Source organism: Conger conger, chromosome 1, assembly GCF_963514075.1.
Source record: "Conger conger chromosome 1, fConCon1.1, whole genome shotgun sequence".
Taxonomy (NCBI): Eukaryota; Metazoa; Chordata; class Actinopteri; order Anguilliformes; family Congridae; genus Conger; species Conger conger.
In genome coordinates this window covers 58,997,627-59,017,606 of record NC_083760.1, presented here as the reverse complement: position 1 = coordinate 59,017,606, position 19,980 = coordinate 58,997,627, and the positions used below count along the sequence as shown (strand labels likewise).

The 19,980-nt window shown below is 44.4% G+C and overlaps 1 protein-coding gene across 4 annotated transcripts; it reads left to right on the top strand.

The window, feature by feature from the left end:
• The first annotated feature begins 2,080 nt into the window (after window positions 1-2,080).
• fbxl4 (F-box and leucine-rich repeat protein 4) lies at window positions 2,081-18,151 on the top strand. Of its 4 annotated transcripts, none has more exons than XM_061250433.1 (8): window positions 2,081-2,189; window positions 3,635-4,240; window positions 4,756-5,077; window positions 6,472-6,716; window positions 10,712-10,925; window positions 12,099-12,173; window positions 14,484-14,796; window positions 16,068-18,151. In XM_061250433.1, exons 2-8 carry the CDS (start codon window positions 3,738-3,740, stop codon window positions 16,229-16,231), a joined length of 1,836 nt encoding a protein of 611 aa, XP_061106417.1. In that variant the 5' UTR covers window positions 2,081-2,189; window positions 3,635-3,737; the 3' UTR covers window positions 16,232-18,151. The 4 variants fall into 4 exon arrangements, with proteins under 4 accessions (XP_061106417.1, XP_061106441.1, XP_061106432.1 ...); XM_061250457.1 differs by having other exon boundaries at window positions 2,111-2,189; window positions 3,800-4,240; XM_061250448.1 differs by lacking the exon at window positions 2,081-2,189 and adding an exon at window positions 2,238-2,687 and having other exon boundaries at window positions 12,102-12,173.
• The last annotated feature ends 1,829 nt before the right edge of the window (window positions 18,152-19,980 follow it).

Genomic DNA, 19,980 nt, shown 5'->3' with positions numbered 1-19,980 from the left:
CTTTGTTTACTCAGGTAAATGAGTCTCTCTCTCTCTCACAACTTCTTACCCCTCTTATATGACAAACGCTGGCTTCTCCTCTTGCTTGGATTTGCCCTCCATAAAAGGTTGGTCTAGATCAGTGATTCCCAAATAAGGACCCATGGGCCACCCTGTGTATGCTGATTTTCAGTGGTCTGGATACCTTGTCTACCTAACCAATTTGTGGAAGAGTTCAAAGTCAAAGCTAATGAGCTAAACCTAAACGATGGTAGAACACATGTTTTCAAGCTGAAGTGCTGCATTACAGTACAACCTTCAGTACTTTACAATAACCTTAATTGACCAATAGATTAGCTCTAGCAAATATTAGCATACATGGGGCTCTAGGACTGAGTTTGGAAACTACTGGCCTAGATTTTCTAAGTTCCAGCAAAGGCCCTTGTGAGTTTCAGTTTGAGATTTCACTCTAATTAAAAACACTTTATGTATGTCTACTCTATTCTGTTGTTTTGAAAGCATTCGATGGTGAAAATATTAGCAACTTTGATTATAAATAATGCAGTTCACTCAACATCCTAATGAATATTGCTGATTTATTCATGATTATTCATCAGTACAATCTTCTCAGAGTTGACAGCTGATAGTATGTTAATTGGACAAGGCAATGCAAATATCCTCTGAAATTCCACCATGGAATAAGCAGGATGAGTTATGTTTATAATCTCCAATTATTAGTAACTTTTTATACTTCTTCTTTTTTTTTTAACAGATATTTGTTTATATACTAACTTTTTCAATATGTGAGCAGTTTTTAAGTCACTTTGTTGATTTGACCCAACCAATGTCTCTTCTTTTCCCTCGACGAAATATCATCTCATTTTTATTGAATCAAACAGAGTATCTGATCGTAAGATATGCAAATCCTTCAAGTGCTCCATTCAAGAATAATAATGAAAATGAAAAAGCAAATCAAGAGATTAAAGCACATGTGCGTTCAAAGCACCATCGCTCCCACTCTGTTGTTAAGAAAAATAAATTTGACAGACATTTCTGCCTGTTGGTAAATTTTCTCCGACCCCATCTTGTTGTGAGGATCTGCACAGCTTGATGTGTTTTTGAGGGAGGGAGAGTGGTTACTCAGAGGTAATTATCGGCTTTCTCCGTGGCACAGGCTGCTGTCGAATGGAAGACTGGCCAGTGAGCGCTCCGCAGGGACCGGATGCTCTTTGTGTTGACAATGGGAGTCCAATTCACTGGGGAGCGAGTGGCTGGACAAATCATTCATCTATGCAAATGCCAGCCAAGAGCGGTCACACGCGTCCGTTACTCTCTTCATCAAGGCGAGCACAGAGCATGTGTGACGGATGGCCTTCAGCTCGCCCCATCGAGTGCGACGCGCTCGCGAGCTGCTCTTCGTCGCAGAAGGGACAAGAGGCCACTGGGGAACTCGTTCATTTGTTTCAAAATAAATGTCACATGGCCTCGTTCTGGTGCTGCTCTGACTGACAAATGGTTTATTCAACAAATCAAACAATCATTCTTTTTGTTATTTTTTTCAGACGTAAAAGTAGAGGCTTTGTGTCTAATATGAAACTGTAGCATACACTGGCACCGACATAGCATATCACATACAAAGACACAGACAGGAGCACAGTTGGATGAAAATATAACTCCCTGTGCCCATGTCAGTAATGTCAATACTGTATTTGACCACCGATGACCCTAAGAGATTACTAAAATATCACGTTGACTGTCTGATTGCACATAACCTACATCTGTTTGTGTCTTTCTCCACCCATGCACCTGCACGTTCTACATCTTTATATAGTGTGTGACATGGTTGAACAAACATGAAACCATGAGAATTCTGCATGTAAGCACCAACATAACAGTAAACATTTTAATAAACATAGAAGCTGTCATGCCATGTTTGTTCTTTTATTTATTTCGACACGCATTTACTGTGAACATATTTGTAGTTTGTAGTTTATTTAAGACTCGCTTGCGAAAGCTTCAAAGACGGCGGGCAAACCTATGGGACAAAGACAAACACATTATTTGACTACAATACCCATAATGCCATTCGTCCGCATGAAACCGGATGTTGATACTCAGGGTAAACAGAAAAGAGAACCTGCTGGTTGTGCTTCAGCTGAGACAAATGCCATAATGGAAAGACGTAATTTAAACTGGTATTTTAATATACCGTAAGTACCGGTTGCATCCAAGCGTCGCATACGCTTTTGAATACCTTTATTGGCTTAATATTGCTACATAACTTAACGTTTATTAGACAGCGATTTACGAACAAACAAAAATGCCCGAGTAGTACCGGTAAAGTTAACGTAGCTAGCCTGATGTTACCTAGCTAGCTAACATGGAAGTGAATTTGACAGGTGAAGGGTGAGGACGGTTGGCAACGATTAGTCTCATTGGCGCTACGTTGTAACGTTAATGTATTGACAACAAGAGGTAGCGGTTGCGATAATGGTAATGACAGCTTGCGAAATCGCATGATTTCATTGGGCGACGTGACCTAAGGGCATGCGCACTTCCTAGTTCGCTTCCCTGGCTGCTTTTGTTTTGGAAATGAGTACAATGTGTTGCATAGCTAGCTATCAGTGCCCAATGACAAACTAAATTGAAGACATACAAGAAATGGGTAATTCTACGGTAGAAAAGGCGACTGGACACTTTGGTAAATGGTATGTTGTGCCTCTCGTCACTGGAAAGCTTAGTTAAGTATGCTGAAGGTTTTTTGTATATTCGGGGTCATATTGGTAGGTTTGGACCTTCGTTTTACCGGTTAAACAGTGCAGGACTGGGATTATCAAATTCCGGTCCTCGGTTTACGTGAGAGTCAGGTGTGAAGGTAGTCTGTCCAATTGTTCAGTTAATTACCTGGGAGAAAAGAAAAACAGGAGTGGATTTGGATTTGATAGCCAGATTAAATTATCCCTGATGTTTGAGGTGCAAGGTGTCAACATAAAATTGATGTACAGTGAGGTCCATAAGAACAGAAACTGTACTACTGTCCAAATACTTTTGGATCTGTACTCAAGCAAATTGGATGTGGAATTAAACATTGAATATGAGGTTAAAGTGCGGACTGCCACCTATATTTTGAGCGTATTTTCATCTGTATCGGGTGATCTATGTAGGAATAACATCTCTTTTATACATAGTTCCCCCCCATTTTAGGGTACCAAAAGTAATTGAACAGGGGTAAAGTAAATTCCCTCAAATTAAAGGAGACAGTCTGCACTTTAACCTCATAGTCATTGTTTCATTTCACACCCAATGTGCTGGAGTACAGAGCCAAAAGAACAGTAATTGTAGCACTGTCAAAATACTTACACTGTATGCGATTGTCGCCCTAGCATTATATTAACAGTCACAAACAGGTGACAACCTTCATGGTTACACAGCTGTATTCATTGTTGAAAATACTAAACTGCTTGAGTAGTGTGCAGTTTACCACCCCCCACCCGCCATGTTGATGTTATCAGGACTGGATCTCTGTATACATTTACAGATCATATCCCCCCACCCACCATACTGGTGAAGGTTAACAGCACTGCCCGCTACAGGGCAAAGTTGATCAAGTCTCCTCATGCTCTCAAGCGTCTCTCTCTCTCCCTTGAACCCACAGGTCATGCATGTGGTTGGGGCTGTAGTCTGCACCGCGTAGAGCAGAACCCGGCCTGGTGCTACCGCTGCTGCCACCGCTTCCGCCCCGGTCCGGCCCGAGCTCCATGTTCCCTATGCTAACCCTTCTGAGCATGTTTTACTACATATGTCTGCGGCGCCGGTCCAGGAGCGGGACCCGGGGCGAGGTCCTGAACAGCCGGAGGGCCATGGAGTCCAACCAGAGGTCCCTGCCTCTGAGTGTGGAGGTGGAGCAGTATGCTAAGGAGGTGCTGGACTTCAGCTCGCACTACGGCAGCGAGAACAGCATGTCCTACACCATGTGGAACCTGGCGGGCATGCCCAACGTCTTCCCCAGCTCCGGCGACTTCACGCAGACGGCCGTCTTCCGCATGTACGGGACGTGGTGGGAGCAGTGCGCCAGCGCGCCCCTGCCCTTCCGCCGGACCCCCCTGTCCTTCCACAGCCAGGACTACATCGAGCTGGCCTTCGAGGAGCCCGTGTACCCCACCGCCATCGAGGTGCTGGAGACCTACCACCCCGGAGCCATCATCCAGATCCTAGCCTGCTCGCTGAATCCCTTCTCCCAGAACCCACCCGCTGACGTCAGGTGACACGCTTCAGATGTATCACTCGTTTATAATCCCCTGTCTCCCTGATATACACCCTTATTGCTCGACATAGCCCTGCCCCAACCGACATCAGCCTAACACACCCGCATCACCTAACGTAGCCCTGTCCCAACCAACATCACACCTTCACACACATTACCCAACATAGCCCTGTTACACCATACCGTTACAACATTGATCAACATTAACCCAATAACATTTATTGTTTACATATTGTTTTTCATATGTTTCTTTATCAGACAGTATTTAAATGGCTTTCAAATATGTTTTATTAAGTGCTGATAGACGGTAGCCTTTAGGCCATTTAAGACCCATGTCGATCAATGTTTCCCAGTTACTACTGGCCAACATCACCCAACATGGCATCCCCTCTTTATAGCACAAAACTCCTAAAATACCCTTTTAACACAAAAAGATACCCCAAAATCATACTATATGGCCCCCATATGTGGCCCTGTAACACTCTGGTGGTGATGCCGGTTTCTGTGTGCAGGTGGGAGGTCCTGTGGACGGGGCAGCCCTCCAAGGCTCTGACCCCCCAGGCACGGCAGTTCTCCCCCAGCCTCAAGCAGATCAACTTCCCCACCAACCTGATCCGGCTGGAGGTGAACAGCTCCCTGCTGGAGTACTACACGGAGCTGGACGCGGTCATCCTGCGGGGGGTGAAGCAGAGGCCCGTGCTGTCCCTCTATAAGATGCCCCTGATCGACATCATCGACCTGAGCGACAGCGAGGAGGAGCGGGAGGCAGCCGAGGACGCGAGCAGTAGCAAGAGCAGCTCAGGAAACGGCTACTTCAACAAACTGCCCTATGAGGTGCACACACACACCCACACACACAAACACATGCACACAAGCACACACACAGACATACACATACACCCACACACACCCACACACACACGCAGACACACACAGACACACACATGCACAAACACGCACAAACACATGCACACAAACACAGACACAGACATACACATACACCCACACACACACGCTCAATCACACAAATCCACCGACACACACACACACACACACAGCACACAGACACACTCACAAACACATGCACACAAACACACACACAGACACACACACACACACGGATACACACATGCTCAGACACACACACACACACCCACACCCACTCAATCACCAACACACACGCATGCACACACACACGGACACACATATGCTCAAATGCACACACACACGGACACACAGATGCTCAAACACACAAATACACCCACACCCACACATACACACACTCAATCACACACGCACACACACACACACACACACGTACACACACACTCAATCACACATGCACACAGGTGTGTCATAGTGTCCCTGAGCAAGACACCTAACCCCCAGTTTCTCCTGACGAGCTGGTTGGTGCCTTGCATGCCAGCCAATCACCGTTGGTGTGTGTGTATGTATGAATGGATGAATGAGAAGCATCAATTGTACAGCGCTTTGGATAAAGGCGCTATATAAATGCCAACCATTTACCTGCACACAGACACTCCCATATGCTGGACAGAACCTCAAATATCCACACAAGCATGCACAAACGCATGCTGATATGAACACACAGAAATCTGAATTACATAGCATAGTTAAATGGTCCCCACAACCTTGGCACCAGGCCCTTCCTGTGGTATTAGCGGTTACCTGGAAACACTTTTGCTTATATTGATTTTTGAGGTAATTTCCATTACCTAAAACATGTTGCCATGTTGTCTTACACAATGTAAAAAAATAAAGATCCAGTGTTCTTCAGCCCTCCCTCCTGCCTCTCTGCCCCTCTGCCTCTCTTCTACTGTTACTCCTCTCATCTCCCGTCCAAACCGCTGTCACTCAGATCTGCTGTAATCATAGCTGCGTGTATGCTGTCTATAACACAATGGGGTTATTTATCTACTGGTACCGTCCTTCAAATACACACACACATGCATAAGCTTAAACATAAATAAATGCAGGCATAAACTTGCAGAGATACTTACAGACACACACACCTGCACACAACATGTACACACACCCTCTCTTACTCCCACTTGTGAACCTGAACCCGTGTTCTGGCCCTCAGAAAATGTTTGAAGCTTCCTTACCATTTAAGTCTCATTGAGCCTGTTGCTGTCTGTTGCCTACAGAGTGTTCTGGTTGAAAACATGACAACTGTCTTTCTCTGGGCCTTTTCCTGTTGGCTACAGCTGATCCAGCTAATCGTGAGTCACCTGACCCTGCCAGACCTGTGCCGATTGGCTCAGAGCTGCAAGTTGCTCCAGCAGCACTGCTGCGATCCACTGCAGTACATCCAGCTGAGTCTGCAGCCGTACTGGGCCCGTCTGACTGATACCTCACTGGGATACCTCCAGAACCGCTGCACCCTGATCCAGAGGCTCAATCTGTCATGGACCGGCAACCGCGGGGCTGTCACCCCTACCGGCTTCTGCAGGTTAGGGCTGTTCCATAGAGGGTCAGAGGTCACTGTGGTGTTGCCCAACTACTGCTCTTTGAAAGATGAGCGTGCTCGGACCTGAAATGGGAGTTCCTTCTCTTTTGTTTTCTGTGTGTGTGGGTGTGTGCGGGTGTGTGCACACGTGTGTTACTGTTTGGGTGGTGTATCTGTATACAGTGGGTTTGTGAATTATTGGTACCCTTAATAAAAATGAAGAAAAAAGGCTGCATGTAATAAACACAGATAATTATCTATATGTTATTTTCAAACATATATAATGTTCCAATTTATAATCTCATTTTTTCCAGAAAAGTATCAGAATTATTGGCACCCCTGAAATGTAGTTACATTTTCACCTTATCAAAGTGAAATTGCCAAAACAATTTAACTTAATTTAGTTAAAAGGAACTACATTGTGTCATTCTGTCAGGTCCTGTTTCAATAGACTATGAAAATGAGGTAACAAGCATGCAAAATCCCTCTGTCATCCATCAGCATGGGGAAAGCCAAAGAACTCTAAATTCAGAAGACACAGATGGTAATTGATTGTCACAGATCTGGTAATGGGTACGAAAAAAACAAACATAAATGGTTCAATAATAGGGCAATAATTAAAAAAATAAAATATATGTGATGCTGCAAACTTGTCAAGAAGAGGACACAAGTGCATATTGTCCCCAACAGAACACACCATAAAGAACCCAAGGGTCACAGTTTAAGAATTGCCGAGATTGGTTGAATCTAGGGGTCGTCAGTTCTAAAATAAAAAAAATAAAAAAAACATAAATGGAACCTCCATACCAACAAACTCTTTGGAAGGGTGGCATGAAAACAGCCCTTACTGGGGGCACAATAAACAATACCTATACAATATCTTGAGTTTGCCAAACCGCATTGGAATTATGACTGGAAGTGAGTGCTATGAGACCAAAATGTAACATTTTGGCCATACACACCCATCGACATGTTTGGCTGCAAAAGAGGAAAGCATACAAGGAGAAGCTCCTCATACCTACTGTCAAATATGGAGGTGAGCCATTGATGTTTTAGAGATGTTTTGTTGCCAGTGGTCCAGGGGCACTATTTAAGATCACACAATTCCTCCAAGTACCTGGAAATGTTGGCAGAAAATATGGTTGTCTCTGTTAGGAAGCTGAGACTTGGCCGTGGGTAGATTGTCCAGCAGGAAAATGACTGCAAACATGATTCTGAAATGTTCTGCATGGAGGAATGCTAAAATCCCTCCAGATGTGTTAACCGTATCACAAATTATAGGAAAAGACTCATGGCAATCATCTTTGCCAGGGATGGTTGGACCAAGTATTAAGCAGGGTTTCCAATAATCGTGAAATCTGTTTTTTGAGGAAAAAATTTTTTTGTTTGAAATATGTAAGCATTTAGTTGATTCCATTGAATCATTAATAAATCACACTACACATCTTGGAAAATAATTCTTATGTCAATAACTATTCTATTAAAAAAAATTTATTTACAGTATTTTTTGTGCATATTTATCAAGGGGGCCAATAATTGTGGAGTCCACTGTGTGCATAAGTGTATGTGTGTGTAAATATATGAGTGTCTTTCTAATTCACATCCTAATGTTTTTGCCAATGTTTTAAGCATTGATGTCATCCAAGCTAAGAAATGAGATTACACTTAATGTAAATGAAATCTAGCAGTTATTTCCTTTAAATCTTATAATGCAGTATGTATGACAACAGCACATGTACTTTAGATGGCAGCGTTTCTGCCAGGAAGGTATTAAAGTGCAGAAGTGTTGCTGTAGATATTATTGTACAGTAACATGTCTGTAGATGAGAGTGTAATGTATAGCATGTCTATGGATGCTATAGTTTTGCATGTCTGTAGATGTGATAGTTTAGTGTCTGTGGACTTTACAGTACTTTACATTTGTAGATATGATAGCACAATGTGTATGTACACATTCTAATGCAGTATGTCTGTCTATGTGATAGTATACTGAGTCTGAATGTTACAGTACAGTATGTCTGTAGATGTGATACTGCAATGTGTCTGTCGATGTTACAGTACAGCATGTGTATAGATGTGATAGTACAGTGTGTCTGTAGTTGTGATAGCACAGTTTGTCTGGATATGTGATAGTAGTGTGTCTATGGATGTAGGTATCATAGTACAGTGTATTAGTGGATGCTACTGTAATGCATTTCTGTTGATGTGATAGTACAGAGCATAGATGTTACAGTGCAGCATGGCTGTATATGTGATAACAGTGTGTCTATGGATTTTATAGTACAGCATGGCTATATATGTGATAACACAGTGTGTCTATGGGTGTTACAGTGTCTGTAGATGTGTTAGTACAGTGTGTGTGGATGTTAATGTCTATAGGTGTGATAGTACACTGTGTGTGTTATGTTACAGTGTCTGTAGATGTGATTGTACAGTGTGTGGATGTTACAGTGTATGTAGATGTGATAACACAGTGTGTGTGGATGTTACTGTGTCTGTAGATATGATAGTACAGTGTGTATGTTACAGTGTCTGTAGATGTGATAGTCCAGTGTGTGTGTAGATGTTACAGTGTCTGTAGGTGTGATAGTATAGTGTGTATGTTACAGTGTCTGTAGGTGTGAGAGTACAGTGTGTATGGTACAGTGTCTGTAGGTGTGATAGTACAGTGTGTGTGGATGTTACAGTGTCTGTAGCTGTGATAGTACAGTGTGTATGGTACAGTGTCTGTAGGTGTGATAGCACAGTGTGTGTGGATGTTACAGTGTCTGTAGGTGTGATAGTACAGTGTGTATGGTCCAGTGTCTGTCGATGTGATAGTACAGTGTGTATGGTGCAGTGTCTGTAGGTGTGATAGCACAGTGTCTGTAGGTGTGATAGTACAGTGTCTGTAGGTGTGATAGTACAGTGTCTGTAGGTGTGATAGCACAGTGTCTGTAGGTGTGATAGTACAGTGTGTATGGTACAGTGTCTGTAGGTGTGATAGCACAGTGTGTATGGTACAGTGTCTGTAGGTGTGATAGTACAGTGTCTGTAGGTGTGATAGCACAGTGTGTATGATACAGTGTCTGTAGGTGTGATAGTACAGTGTCTGTAGGTGTGATAGCACAGTGTATATGGTACAGTGTCTGTAGGTGTGATAGTACAGTGTGTATGGTACAGCGTCTGTAGGTGTGAGAGTACAGTGTGTATGGTACAGTGTCTGTAGGTGTGATAGTACAGTGTGTATGGTACAGCGTCTGTAGGTGTGAGAGTACAGTGTGTATGGTACAGTGTCTGTAGGTGTGATAGTACAGTGTCTGTAGGTGTGATAGCACAGTGTGTATGGTACAGTGTCTGTAGGTGTGATAGTACAGTGTCTGTAGGTGTGATAGCACAGTGTATATGGTACAGTGTCTGTAGGTGTGATAGTACAGTGTGTATGGTACAGCGTCTGTAGGTGTGAGAGTACAGTGTGTATGGTACAGTGTCTAGGTGTGAGAGTACAGTGTGTATGGTACAGTGTCTGTAGGTGTGATAGTACAGTGTGTATGATACAGTGTCTGTAGGTGTGAGAGTACAGTGTGTGTGGTACAGTGTCTGTAGGTGTGATAGTACAGTGTGTATGGTACAGTGTCTGTAGGTGTGATAGTACAGTGTGTATCGTACAGTGTCTGTAGGTGTGATGGTACAGTGTGTGTGGTACAGTGTCTGTAGGTGTGATAGTACAGTGTGTATGGTACAGTGTCTGTAGGTGTGAGAGTACAGTGTGTATGGTACAGTGTCTGTAGGTGTGAGAGTACAGTGTGTATGGTACAGTGTCTGTAGGTGTGAGAGTACAGTGTGTATGGTACAGTGTCTGTAGGTGTGATAGTACAGTGTGTATGGTACAGTGTCTGTAGGTGTGAGAGTACAGTGTGTATGGTACAGTGTCTGTAGGTGTGATAGTACAGTGTGTGTGGATATTAGATAGTAGTGTGTCTGATTGCAGGCTCTCTCTTGTCCTGTGTGTGGTGCAGCTTTGTGAAGGCGTGTGGCGCAGGGCTGGTGTGTTTGGAGCTGTCGTGCTGTCACTTCCTCACTGAGGGCTGCATGGAGGTGATCGCCCAGACCTGCCCCGCCCTGCAGGAGCTCAACCTGTCCTCCTGCGACCGGCTGCACCCCCAGGCCTTCTCCCACATCGCCCAGCTGACCTCCCTACGCCGACTCATACTCTACCGCACCAAGATAGAGGTGAGAGTCTGTGAGTGTGTGTGGGAGAGTGTGTGTTTGTGTGTGTGTGCGTGCGTTTCTGTGTGTGTATGTGTGTGTGCGTTTGTTTCTGTGAGTGTGTGCGTCCGTTTCATTGAGTGTGTGTGTGTGTGTGTATGTGTGTGTGTCCATGCTTGCGTATATGTGTGTGTGTTTATGTTATCTCACCCTATCAGTGGTTCTGAATGGCCTGAGCTGACACACCACTTCACCTGAACCTGTATAAAATACTGACAGACTCACTTGCAAATAAACTCAAAACAAGAACAACCTGTGTGGTAAAAGGCAGCAACAATGAATTTACTCTAGTATGTGTGGGCAGGGACATGCTGGTCACTCTATAGTTCCCGCTGAGTGTCTCCTTCCTGGTGCTGTGCGTAGCATACGGCTGCTCGCGCGTTTTAAACGCTCTTTGTGAGTGACCAGGGCCGGCTGCCAGGGTGTAGTCTTTCTGTAGCACGCATCGCTGGGATGCTTTACAAACCCACACCCTGCAGGCAGTGCGTGTGCTGACACCCGTGTGCCCGCGCGCCGTTATTAACCTGTCAGAGCGGTAATTACAGCGCCTTTGCTCTTTTAAAAGACAGCGTGCCGCGCCAGAATGACTCAGACACACACACACACGCGCGCGCACACACACGCGCGTCACGTGCCCCGCGTTGCTGCCGCTGGGCGGATAGCGTGTCGCGCCGCGTTTGAACGCATTTCCAGCCGAGCGACGTCAGGGAGACAATGGCTGCATTCTCTGCCGATCCTTCCAGGTGAGAGGTATTACCTGTCTGCTTCTGGGGGCTCCAAACGAGACCTAAATTAGCGCTAATGGGTGAAGCGGTGTCATAATAAACACTGGCAGGCTGAAATGAGATATCGCCTCATTACCAGCGGCTCTAGCCATGTTCATGCCAACCGCCGCACAAACCATTAAACCATTTCATAGCTTCATGACAATTGATTTCTTCCCTTTTTTTTTCTCCTTAATTTTGTATATAAAAACAAAGAGAGGGTATTGAATGACATGGCTCCACTGTCAGCATTGTTAATGCGCATTCCTCGGTCTCGTTTTACTCCGTGTTTAAGCTCAGATCACTGTAACAAACAAAGCCTTGTAACCCTTTGTATCTTTCTCCCCTCTGGTGCCACGCCCGGTTTTGTCAGCAGCAAACAGCCCTGCTCAGCATTGTGACCTTCTGTACTCAACTGCAGCATCTAAACCTGGGGAGCTGTGTGATGGTGAGAGTCATACACACTCACGCGCACACACACACACACTCTCTCTCACACACACACACACACACACACACACACACACACACACACACACACACACACACACACATACACGCACACACACACACACACACACACACAAACACACACACACACAAGCACAAACATGCACATACGCCAGTAAAAGGTGTTCCTCATACCACCCTTTCGATGCGCTGTCAACTTTTACAGAGAAGCTGTCACACAACATGACAGTGAGCCCACAGCCCTGTGACAGCCCTGATATGCGCACACATTCCAAAACACATACGTACACACATGCACACACTCATGCACACACACACACACACACACAAGCGCACCCACACACATGCGCACACACACACACACACACACACACAGGCATGCTCTCCTTGTCCTTATTTGTCCTACAGAGGCTCATTTCATGGTCTATCTGTAGTGAGTGCTGACTGTTTACACTGTGTTAAAGCACTGGTATGCATACGCACACAGTGGCCTGAATGATAGAGTGACCTTTATAATGTGTGTGTTTCTGAAGAATGTGGAGTATATAAAGAGCATGCGGGCTAAGTGTAGCACCCCCTAACTGTAGATCAGCAGTTTCTGAGATTTGCAAACCACCCTGTCTGGCACTAATAATGATTCCACAATCAAAATCACTTTTATCATATTTATCCACCATTCTGACATTTGGTCTGAAAAACAGCTGAATCTCTTGACCATGTCTGCATGCTTTTATGCATTTAGTTGCTGCCAGATGATCGGTTGATTAAATATTTGCATTAACAATCTCTGTGTACAGGTTTAACTAATAAAGTGGTCACTGAGTGTATATGATGTTTAGGCACCTCGGAAAAGGGTACTCTGACATCACGATTGGGGCGGGGCTAGAGTGGATTGCAGAAAGCATTTTTCAAACTTCATAGACATTACATTACAGGCATTTGGCAGACGGTCTCATCCAGAGCGACGTACAGTTGATTAGACTAGCGACAATCCTCTCCTGGAGCAATGCAGGGTTAAGGGCCTTGCTCAAGGGCCCAACGGCTGTGCGGATCTTATTGTGGCTACACCGGGGATCGACCCACCAACCTTGTGGGTCCCAGTCACGTACCTTAACCGCTACGCTACAGGCCACCCTGGACGGCAGAATACACTTTCATGCCAGATATTTAATGCCAGAATGATGTTGAAACAATGGCATGAATTAAAATGTTTCACTATAGAGTAAGCATACAAACATTTTATTTGCAGCAACCATACCATCATGCACCTTGCTCCTGCCAAATGGTTGAAGCTAAGCAAGTGTGGGCTTGGTTAGTACTTGGATAGGAGATTTCCTAGGAAAAGTAAGTTGCTGCTGAAAGTGGTCTTGGTGGGACAGTAGGGGGCGATCTTCCCTCTAGTCAAATTACCCCAATGCCCCAGCGCAGTGATGGGGACACTGTGCTGCAGGAGAAGCCGTCTTTCAGCTGAGATGTTATAACGCGGTGCTGACTCACTGTGGTCATTAAAGTTCCCATGACACTCATCACAAAGAATAGGTGATTCCCTGCGGTCCTGGTTAAATTCCCACTCTTTGACTCTTTCAACCTGCCACCTAATAACTCCCCTGAGTTAATTAACAAAAATAGTTATCTCCCTCTCCACCTCACTTGGTGTGTGGTGGTGAGCGTTCTGGCGCAAAATGGCTGCCATGCATCACCCAGGTGGGTGCTACGCATCGGTAGTGGTTGAGGCGAGTTTCCCCCTCATCACTGTAAGCGCTTCATGTGTCTAGAAAAGCACTTGCATGTATCTACTTATCTAAAATACATGTGATGTAGAGTGTAGTCATCCTTGAAAGTGTAATTGCCCTTGCAGTTTCAGCCTGGCTCCGTCTTCTACACAATTTTGACAAAATGCATTGTGGGGTGGGTAGAGTAGGTGTGTCCATCTCATTTGCATAAAGTATTCTCTAACCAATCAGGTCCAGATAATGTTCTGTTTCGTATTGATAACAGCTGACTTGCCGACTTTAAAAACAAACTGTTAAATTAAATGGACGATTCTGCGGGGGTCAACAATTTTCCAACCGGATATCTATATATGACATCTAACTATGCCCTTTGACGTCACGATTCAGGTGGGGCCTTCATATGCAGCAGAACACACTTTCCGACCTGTTTTTTTGAGCCGAAAAGATATTTCATAAATGTTGAAACACTGGCACGGATTAAAATGTTTCTCTATAAAGCAGACACAAACACATTCGCGGCTGACAGCAGCTGTACCGCGCGTGTGTTCCTGCAGATGGAGGACTACGACGTGGTGGCGAGCATGCTGGCGGTGCGCTGCCGCTTGCTGCGCTCTCTGGACCTGTGGCGCTGTAAGAACCTGACGGAGCGGGGCCTGACGGAGCTGGTGAGCGGCTGCAGGCTGCTGGAGGAGCTGGACCTGGGCTGGTGCTCCACGCTGCAGAGCAGCTCCGGCTGCTTCGCCCAGCTGGCCCGCCGCCTGCCCCGGCTCCGCAAGCTCTTCCTCACCGCCAACCGCACCGTCTGCGACTCGGACATCGAGGAGCTGGCCGCGCACTGCCCCGCCCTGCAGCACCTCGACATCCTGGGTCAGCTTCTGCTATACGCCCACTACAGGGGGCGCTATACACCCACTACAGGGGCCACTATACACCCACTACAGGGGGCGCTATACACCCACTACAGGGGACACTATACCCCCACTACAGGGGCCACTATATGCCCACTAGAGGGGACACTATACACCCACTAGAGGGGACACTATACACCCACTACAGGGGCCACTATACACCCACTACAGGGGGCGCTATACACCCACTACAGGGGCCACTATACACCTACTACAGGGGCCACTATATGCCCACTAGAGGGGACACTATACACCCACTAGAGGGGACACTATACACCCACTAGAGGGGACACTATACACCCACTACAGGGGCCACTATACACCCCCTACAGGGGACACTATACACCCACTACAGGGGCCACTATACACCCACTACAGGGGCCACTATACACCCTCTACAGGGGACACTATAGCCCACTACAGGGGACACTATACACCCACTACAGGGGACACTATACACCCACTACAGGGGACACTATAACCCACTACAGGGGACACTATACACCCACTACAGGGGACACTATACACCCACTACAGGGGACACTATACACCCACTACAGTGGACACTATACACCCACTACAGTGGACACTATACACCCACTACTGGGGACAATATACACCCACTACAGGGGACACTCCATTATTGAGAATGGATTTCTATATAAGGACCTCTGATGATATTATTGATTTGAATTATTATGAAGTATTGACTGAAAACTACTATAGTTTGTCAAGTACTGTGTGACAACTGGTTTGAGAATGGCTCTGTAGAATGTATTGTTTGATTTTTGAATATGTCGATACTGATAATTGATTTCTGTGCCAGGCATATGGATGATGTTACTGATTGGTTAGCTGTTGTTTGGCACCCATTTGGTATTATTTGAACAGTAATTAACATTTTAACATTAGCATTGGATATCTGTGCCAGGCACGCGGATGGGGTTATTGATTATTGATGTCTGTGCCAGGCACACGGATGTGTATTGATTTTTGATGTCTGTGACAGGCACATTGATGGCGTTATTGATTCTTGATGTCTGTTGCCCGTCACACGGATGTGTATTGATTATTGATGTCTGTGCCAGGCAACGTGGATGGCGTTATTGATTATTGTCGTCTGTGACAGGCACCTGAATGGTTATTGATGTCTAACAGGCACCTGAATTGCTATTGATTATTGATGTCTAACAGGCATCTGAATGGTTATTGATTATTGATTTCTTACAGGCACGCGGATGGTCAGCTCGGGGTCCTTGCGGAAGCTGCTGCGCTCCTGCTCCCAGCTGCTCCTGCTGGACGTGTCCTTCTGCTCACAGATCGATGCTCGGACCGTGCAGGAGCTCAGCGGCCTGTTTCCCGCCGTCTCCATCAAGAAGAGCTTCACCCAGTGAGCGCAGCGCCGCGGGAAGGCCAGGAGGGGGTGCTCCGACGCCCGAGTCAGGCTCCCTACCACGACCGCGATCGACATCGACCAGGGTCCGGCGACAGACCCGCTTTGGCTGAGACTGGGGTTCGGGGTCGGCCATTAACAGATGCAGACAAGGAGCGACGGCTGGGAGACTCGACTCACCACTTCATTTACCGCAAACACGACTACCACAGTTTGCTTCTTTACCATACTTTACAGATTGACTTCTATGTGGATCTGAATCTCAGGGTTGTTTTTACTTTCCTTGTTTTGTTTTTTTCTTACCAAGAGCAGATAGACTCATCCGCTCTGCCTTTCAGAGAGAAGAACCTGTCAGAGTCTATCTGTGACACTGATCTTTTCCAGCTTTTTTTTTAATGTGATGCAGACCTTGGAATTCAGATCATGGTCCGATTATGATCATTTCAGTTCAATGTTTAAGCACTGATGTTAAATGTGGAGAAAAAATATAATTTACTTAATGGGTGTGAATGATATGATACACATTGCTCTAATGTTTATTATTTATTAATCTTGTAATGGCTTCTTGCACACGTACCGGTATGTAGAGAATCGGGGGTGCGAATCCTACTGTGACCCGCTGTTATGACGTGTACTGTGCCTTATATTTCTGACAGAATGTTGTGTAGTTTTGCTGTTTGCTTGTAGTCGTAATTACACAGTGACGAGTTTGCCCTGCACTCTACCAAAGCAATAGGCACACTTCTGAGAAAGCCTCATTTACAAAGAAATACAGGGCAGTCTATAAGTATTTGGGCAGTGGTAGAATTTCAGTTTTTTGGCTGTGTGTGGATTTGAAATGAAACAGTCAATCAGAGGTTAGTTCAGACGGTCACCTTTCATTTCAGGGTATTTTCATCCATATGTGTGTAGGAATTACATAGCTTTTCAGATAGAGTCCCCCCATTTTCAGGGACCAAAAGTAATTGGACAGTTTGCTTCTCAGATTCGTCAGGTGTATTCAATCACTTCCTTGAAAGTTTGAGTATCTAGTCTTGATTCTTGGCTTTTGATCGCCTTTGTAGTCTATTATTGGTGTTTGACCATAATTGTGCCAATGACAGTCAAGGAAGCTATTATGAGGTTGTAAAATATAAGTCAGACACGAAGGCCAGACAACTTTAACCTCTTATTCATCGTTTCATTTCAAATTCAATGTGCTAGAGGACAGAGCCAAAAGAACAGAAAGTGTATCACTGTCCAAATACTTACGGACTGCACTTTATATTGTGCTATCACCATATGATCCAGTGTCACTGACTGCCTATGCAGGAGATAATATTGTTAAAAATTCAGCTGTTTATAAAGAATATACGGTAAAAAAACACATAAATCCTACCTGTGGCCAGTGGGCCCTCTTCATGAGCAGGTTGTCGTTTCAAAGGTAAACTGCATTGCATTGGAGTGATGGGAGTTTATTTCCTCAGGTATGTATATTAATACACACATACACATAGTCAGGCACATGCATACACAGACACACACACTCACACAGAGGATCAGTAAACACGCACACACATCTTAACTTGTCCCTTAGCCGAGGGGTATAAAACTACAAAAAACTACATTAAAACCTTTTGTTTTTATTATTGGATCAAAGTGCTTTGATTTTAAGTAAGCAACATGTCTTCTTTATATTATATTTGCTATGGCAATGATTGTAATTTCTCCTCCTGTGTTTTTGTTTTGGATGTGTGAAAATCCTCTGTGCCATGTGTAGGTCAGGAAGTGATGTAATTCAACCTCAGTTAAAAAGTCAGAAATGAGAGTGAGCTCCAGTCACTGCAGACCGATAGCCATGGAGAAGCATTTAATGACGGGAGGGAAAGGTTGTTGGTTTTAATAAAGTGGAGGCTGGCAGTTGTCTCAGTATCGCAGGTTATGGCCCTGTCCTCTTTTACTGTGTTGCTGTGATGGTGTTAAAACTCAGCCCTCTGTTTTGAGAGGTGCATCTCCTTTTCTGTATGCATAGAGCACCTCTACCTCTTCCTTCTTGTATCTGAACTGGGGGATGTTTACAGTTGTGCTCTTCCACGAATATATCATGAAGAAGTGATGCCCCACTCCATTTTCTGTTACATTTTATTCATTAGGACTAACTTTCAGATAGCCCCTTTTTATAATCCATTTGTCCACCTTCTTTGTACAATTAAAAATAATAATCATTCTAATAATTAAATACTATCTCACACACATCCAAATCAGTGATGCAGGTCCAGGACATAAAAACAACAAAACAAGTACAGTCATGTTAAAAAAAATAGCAGTACAACATCAGTAACCTGATGAACCACTGTTATTAGTAGTAGTGATATTTCTGCATGGCAAATACTTTACTTGTAGATGTAGTAGTGTAATAGAAAAACAACAGACCCAACTGTCATGACATGCAAGCTGCTTGTTCTGAGTAATAGACTCATTCATTGAAAGGGGCATGTTCAAAATAATAGCAGTGTGGAGTTTAATTAGAGAATTCATTAATTCTTTGAAAAAACAGGTGTCCTTTATTTGTCTCAGTGTCGCAGGTTATGGCCCTGTCCTCTTTTACTGTTACTGTGTCTGTAATTGTCCTTTATTAAGGAAGAAGGGAAGCAAATGTTTCACACATTGTTATAAAATATTTTTCTTTCTGAACTGCTAAGTAAAATGGGCTGTTCCAAACATTGTTCGGGGGAACAATGTCATTTAGTTAAAAACTTGATTGGAGAGGGGAAAACATATGAAAAAGTTCAGCAAATTATAGGATGCTCAGCTAAAATGATCTCAAATGCTTTAAAATGGCAGAAAAACACACGGACAAAAACTAGCATCTACTGTTAAAACGGATCAAAGAATAATCAGAATGGCAAAGATTCAGCCATTCATCAGCTCCAGAAAGATCAAAGATGATCTACAATTACCTGTAAGTGCTATTATCATCAGAAGACGTTTGATCGAAGCTAAGCTATCAGCAAGAAGCCCCTGTAAAGCACCATTGTTGAAAAAAGGGCATGTGCAGAATCAGTTAAAATTTGCCAAGGAACACATCGATTGGCCCAAAGAGAAATGGTGTAACGTTCTGTGGACTGATGAGAGTAAAATTGTTCTTTTTGGGTGTGGTGGTAGTCAGACGACCCCCAGGTACTGAATTCAAGCCACAGTTCACTGTGAAGACAGTGAAGCATGGTATGGCAATGTTTTTCATACTACGGTGTTGGGTTCGTATACCAGGGATCATGGATCAGTTTGAAAACATCAAAATACTTGAAGAGATTATGTTGCCATATGCCGAAGAGGAAATTCCCCTGAAATGGGTGTTTCAACAAGACAACGACCCCAAACACACGAGTAAGCAAGGAACATCTTGGTTCCAGACAAAAAGGATTGAGGTAATGGAGTGGCCAGCTTAATCCCCCGACCTCAACCCCACTGAACACTTGTGGGGTGACATTGAAAATGCTGTTTCTGAAGCAAAACCCAAAAATTCACAGGAACTGTGGAATGTAGTTTGTTCATCCTGGGCTGAAATACCTATTTCTAGGTGCCAGAAGAAGACTCGATGCAACACAGATGCGCAGCAGTTAAAAAAAACAATGGTTATGCAACTAAATATTAGTTCAGTAATTTAAGTTAAATCTTGAAAAATGTCTTTAGTTTATACAGTAATGTTTGAGTCTGAAGAGAAAAATGTCGACACTGCCATTTTTTTTAACAGATTAATATTCCTTGTCT

Excerpts from the sequence above, each read along its gene's own strand:
- fbxl4 (XM_061250433.1), top strand. The coding sequence starts at position 3,738 with ATGTTCCCTATGCTAACCCTTCTGAGCATGTTTTACTACATATGTCTG. Across the intron at positions 4,241-4,755 it reads AACCCACCCGCTGACGTCAG|GTGGGAGGTCCTGTGGACGG; the intron begins GTGACACGCTTC and ends TTCTGTGTGCAG. Across the intron at positions 14,797-16,067 it reads GCAGCACCTCGACATCCTGG|GCACGCGGATGGTCAGCTCG; the intron begins GTCAGCTTCTGC and ends GATTTCTTACAG.